We start from the raw sequence: 4,604 nt of genomic DNA on the forward strand, positions 1-4,604 counted from the left end.
AGATCTACCAAGACTTGTAGGTTGTGGTTTACGTAGAGATAGCTTGTTATTATATCTTTTGCGAAAATCTCGCAGCCATTGTTCACCTGCACATTTATTTTTCATCCATGAAGTTTCAATTTTTTTATGATTTGCTAAAGCATACTCATATGCAAAGGATCTTATCTGCTTTAATGTAAGTCCATAATGCATATTTGCAGCATCTGCCAAGTAGTTTACCAAAATTAATTCTTCTTCAGTTGAGAATACTTTTTTTGGTTTGGTATGTGAATATAAATATTCGCAACTACCAGATTGTGTGTCTTGCAGCTTCACTTAAACTCATTTTTTGTTGAAGCACAAAATTCACTGCATTTAGCATATCTATTTCGGAAATTTTTTTGCGAAAAACACCAATCTTGCTCATTGGCATTTTAAAACTAAAATATATTAACAAAATTAATTAACTATTTCGATACATTTAATTCCCTATAGCTGAGCAGAAACTAGGTAATAAAATGAACTTGACAATTATATTGCTTCAGCTGTCCAACTAACTAAATTAACAAAATTGATTATTCTAAGTGTAGTAGTGGTTCAAGAATAAATAGTGAATTGCATTAAAATTCAATGGAATTATTTCATCATCATAATACTAGAAACAATTTTGCATTAAAAAGCAATAAAGCACAGACGACGCCTAATAAGGTAGATTATAAATTTTATAATCTTGCCCTCTTAAAGTCCGCAAATTACCGAGGAAGCAGTTTTTATTGGTCAAAGGTACAACGTCCTTGACTGGTCAAAGGTACACGAGATGGGTTTCTTTAACAGTTATTGTCTTAATCCCCATTTGCGGTCAGACATAATCATCCAAAATTTTCCATAACAAAAAAAAGATGTTGGGTAATGTTTATAATGTCGTAGATGAATCAAACAACAATTTATCACAGTTTTAAAATCAGAATAAGATTAACACAAATATTTACTTTTAAAGAGTCAAAACTTATAATTGCTTGTGGATCAATACCATCTATCCCAAGTATAATGTTTTACGATAAGAAGAGTTGTCATGGACTACTATTTCAAATGACACTTCCCGTTTTTTTTAAATAATAATAGTAAGCTAACAGAGTAGAGTGACCAAAGGTACAACGTGGTCAAAGGTACAACAGGTTCCCCTAATTATTTTTCATTTTGTTTACTATTAGTTTTATTTACTTTTGTTTAACGCAAACTTTTCTCGCTTTTCAGTAAATATTTTATATTTAAGACAATATAAATTTTATTGGATAATTTTAAGAGTACTTTTTTTCAAGTCTAATAAATAATCTTAATATTAAATGTTTGTTTATTTATATTAAGATATTTGCAGTAATCAATTGCTTACATTTTTATTTATGTTTTAATTTGATGAGTTGTTTAGATACTTAAGATTTATTTTTATTTATGTTTTAATTTGTTGAGTTGTTTAGATACTTAAGATTTATTTATCTAGACTAGATACTATATTATAGTATCTAGAATCACATAGTCTATATAGTTCAATACTTCAGTAAACATTATATTAACTAAAAACAAAAGAACTTTTAAGTTTGTTTTCATGCTTCAAATAAAAAAAGCTATTTTTATGTTTTAATCTTACTATAATTCTAATGGATTTATTTATTTATTATCTTTTTATCAATATGTTTTATTATATTTTATCTCTATATTGTTTTAGCTAATTGAAGGGAAAATGTTTATATTAGTTTTGTTAATTTTACTTTTAATTTTGTAAGGGGGATTTTTTATTTAATTTAGTTTAATTAAACTATTTTATTTTATTGTGCAATTTAGTAGTAAAAAAAGAGATAAGTTTTTAGTTTTGAAGAACACAAGCCAAAATATGAGTAAAAGACAAAGGGACGTCGGTAGAAAATATCTAAGTGGTAACATGAAGAGAACCTTAGCTAAGGTAAAGAAAACTGAAGCAGAAAAAGAAAAAGGTGCGTTAGATAAATATTTGAGTAAATCAGTAGATCTGTTTGAAACTGAAAAATCAGACAAACAAGTCGAGTCAGACGACATTGAAACAAATATTTCTAAAGAAATTACATCAGAAGCTAGCAGTAGTTTTCTTTCTGGATGTAATGCTCAACAAAATACATCTGAATTATGTATAAATATATCTGTTAACACACACAAGGATAATGAGGATATTTCAGAATCAAGAGAAGAAAATTCAAACCCAGCACTATGTGATATTTTAAAGATAAAAGATGACCCTGCTACATGGCCAAATAAAATAAATCAAAATGTCAGAGATTATTTAGTGAACAAAGGACCCCCTAAGATCACTGTAGAAAATTTTCCGCAAAATGAAAAAGGGTTGCATTTTTCAAAATTTAATTGTAAAAGAAAATTAAAAAATGGGGAAGTTATAGAACGACCATGGCTAATATATTCTGAATCATTTGATAAAGTTTACTGTTACTATTGCAAACTTTTTGACACAAATTCTGATTCTGCACTTGCTACTTCTGGAATTGACAGCTGGTCAAATATTCATACAAGATTAGAGGATCATGAAAAATCAAAAAAACATTTGTAATGTACACTTAATTGCTATGAACTGCAGCAAAGGTTATCTACTGGATTAACTGTTGATACATTAAATGAAAAATTAATAAGACAGGAAACAAAACGCTGGAATCAAGTCTTTGAGCGACTTGTTGCTTCTGTACAGTTTTTGGCAGAAAGGAACTTGGCATTTCGTGGGTCTGAAGAACAAATTGGAAATTCACATAATGGCAATTTTCTAGGCGTCATTGAATTGCTAGGAAAATTTGATCCAGTTATGCAAGATCATATACAGAAAATTATTAACAAAGACATTCATGATCATTATTTAGGCAAGACCATACAAGATGAAATTATTGATACTATAGGCCAAGCTGTTCTACAGGAAATTATTGCTAGAATTAAGTCGGCAAAGTATTTTGCAGTGATTCTTGACTGCACTCCTGATATCAGCCATCAGGAACAGATGTCAATGGTGCTAAGATATGTCGCTGATGGCACACACTCAGATGTCCCAGCAGGAATTTATGAACATTTTATAAAGTTTATTATAGTTGAGAGCAGCACTGGTGAAAATTTATTTAACACTCTTGTGAAAGAAATTGAAATGCTAGGACTAGATGTTGAAAACATCAGAGGACAAGGGTATGACTATGGAGCTAATATGAAAGGGCACAATTCTGGAGTGCAAGCACGACTTTTGGAAAGAAATTCACGAGCTTTCTATACTCCTTGTGTGTGCCATAATTATAATCTTGTTCTAGGAGATATGACTAAAACGTGTTCAGACGCCATGACATTTTTTGGAACCCTGCAGCGTATTTACACCCTTTTTGCTTCATCTACAAAAAGATGGACTGTTTTTAAAAAGCATGCGAAATGCCTGTCTGTTAAACCATTATCAGAAACAAGATGGGAATGTAGAATGGAAAGTGTTAAAGCTGTACGATTTCAAGCCGCAGAAGTGTGTGATGCTTTAGAAGAACTAGCAAAAAGCACAAATGATGCTCAAGGGAAAAGTGAGGCTGAATCATTAGTAAGCCAAATGACAAATTATAGGTTTCTGGTTGCACTATGTTTTTGGCACTCTTTATTGTTTCAAGTAAATTTTACTAGCAAGGAACTTCAAAGCAATACCATAGACATTGCCGCGGGGCTGACATCTTTTGAAAAATTGTTTGATTGGTTGAAGACATACCGAGAGACAGGCTTTGTAGCAGCATTGATTGATGCCAAAGAGCTTGCAAATGAGTTAGAAGTTGAACCCATATTTCAACAGAAGCGCTGTTACAAGAAAAAGAAAATGTTTCTTTATGAATCTTCTGACGAACCAATTTTAGACCCCAAGACAGAATTCCGGGTAAATTTTTTCAATCAAGTTGTAGACAAAGCATTGCAATCTCTTCAACCACGGTTTATGCAGCTGAAAGAACACCATAAACTTTTTGGATTTCTATATAATTTTCAAAATATGTCTAAAGAAGATCTCAGAAAACATTCAGCCGACCTAGAAATTGCTTTGACAGACATTACAAAAGATATAGAAGGGTTCATGCTCTCCGAAGAAATGGAGGCAATTAAGCTAATACTGCCCGTTCAACAACAAAAACCCAAAGAACTCTTTAAATATTTGGCGTGTAATGATAGGTCGACTGTATTTCCAAATTTGTTCATAGCCCTAAAAATACTGATGACAATTCCAGTTACAGTCGCTTCCGGTGAAAGAAGTTTTTCAAAACTAAAATTAATTAAAACCTACCTTAGGTCAGTAATTAACCAAGAACGACTAAACAATTTGGCACTAATATCTAGCAACCAGACAATCTCTAATGGACTTATTATAAAAGGACAAAAATAGACTTCGACAAAGCACTAATTGCAACAATTTTAATTACAACTATCAAAAATGAATTGTCTATAAAAAATGTTTGTCTTTCTAGACAATCATTTTAAAAACGGACACTAAATGAACAATCTCGATTTTTTAATGAGGTATAGAAGATCTATTTAATATATAATTTGGACTTATAACGAGTAATTAAATTTTCACTGCAGCATCGTTT

General features: G+C 30.9%; 2 protein-coding genes across 2 annotated transcripts in view; one reads left to right on the forward strand and one right to left on the reverse strand.

Annotated features, from left to right (window-relative positions):
* LOC136083299 (uncharacterized) overlaps window positions 1–192 on the reverse strand; it is a 1,320-nt gene extending 1,128 nt beyond the window's left edge. The window contains exon 1 of the mRNA XM_065802701.1: window positions 1–192. This exon is cut by the window's left edge and continues 1,128 nt beyond it. Coding sequence (XP_065658773.1) covers window positions 1–192 — 192 coding nt within the window.
* Window positions 193–1,915: 1,723 nt separating this feature from the next.
* On the forward strand, window positions 1,916–4,399 carry LOC136083300 (uncharacterized). Its single transcript, XM_065802702.1, has 2 exons — window positions 1,916–2,568; window positions 2,653–4,399. The coding sequence occupies exons 1-2, from the start codon at window positions 1,916–1,918 to the stop codon at window positions 4,397–4,399; spliced, it is 2,400 nt and encodes a 799-aa protein (XP_065658774.1).
* Window positions 4,400–4,604: the final 205 nt, after the last annotated feature.

The sequence above is a fragment of the Hydra vulgaris genome, chromosome 08 (assembly GCF_038396675.1).
Source record: "Hydra vulgaris chromosome 08, alternate assembly HydraT2T_AEP".
In the NCBI taxonomy this organism is placed as follows: domain Eukaryota; kingdom Metazoa; phylum Cnidaria; class Hydrozoa; order Anthoathecata; family Hydridae; genus Hydra; species Hydra vulgaris.

Bases quoted from the DNA above. Each gene is read 5' to 3' on its own strand.
- LOC136083300 (XM_065802702.1), top strand. From the start codon at position 1,916: ATGAAGAGAACCTTAGCTAAGGTAAAGAAAACTGAAGCAGAAAAAGAA. The intron at 2,569-2,652 runs GTAATGTACACT...AAAATTAATAAG, and splicing joins GAAAAATCAAAAAAACATTT to ACAGGAAACAAAACGCTGGA.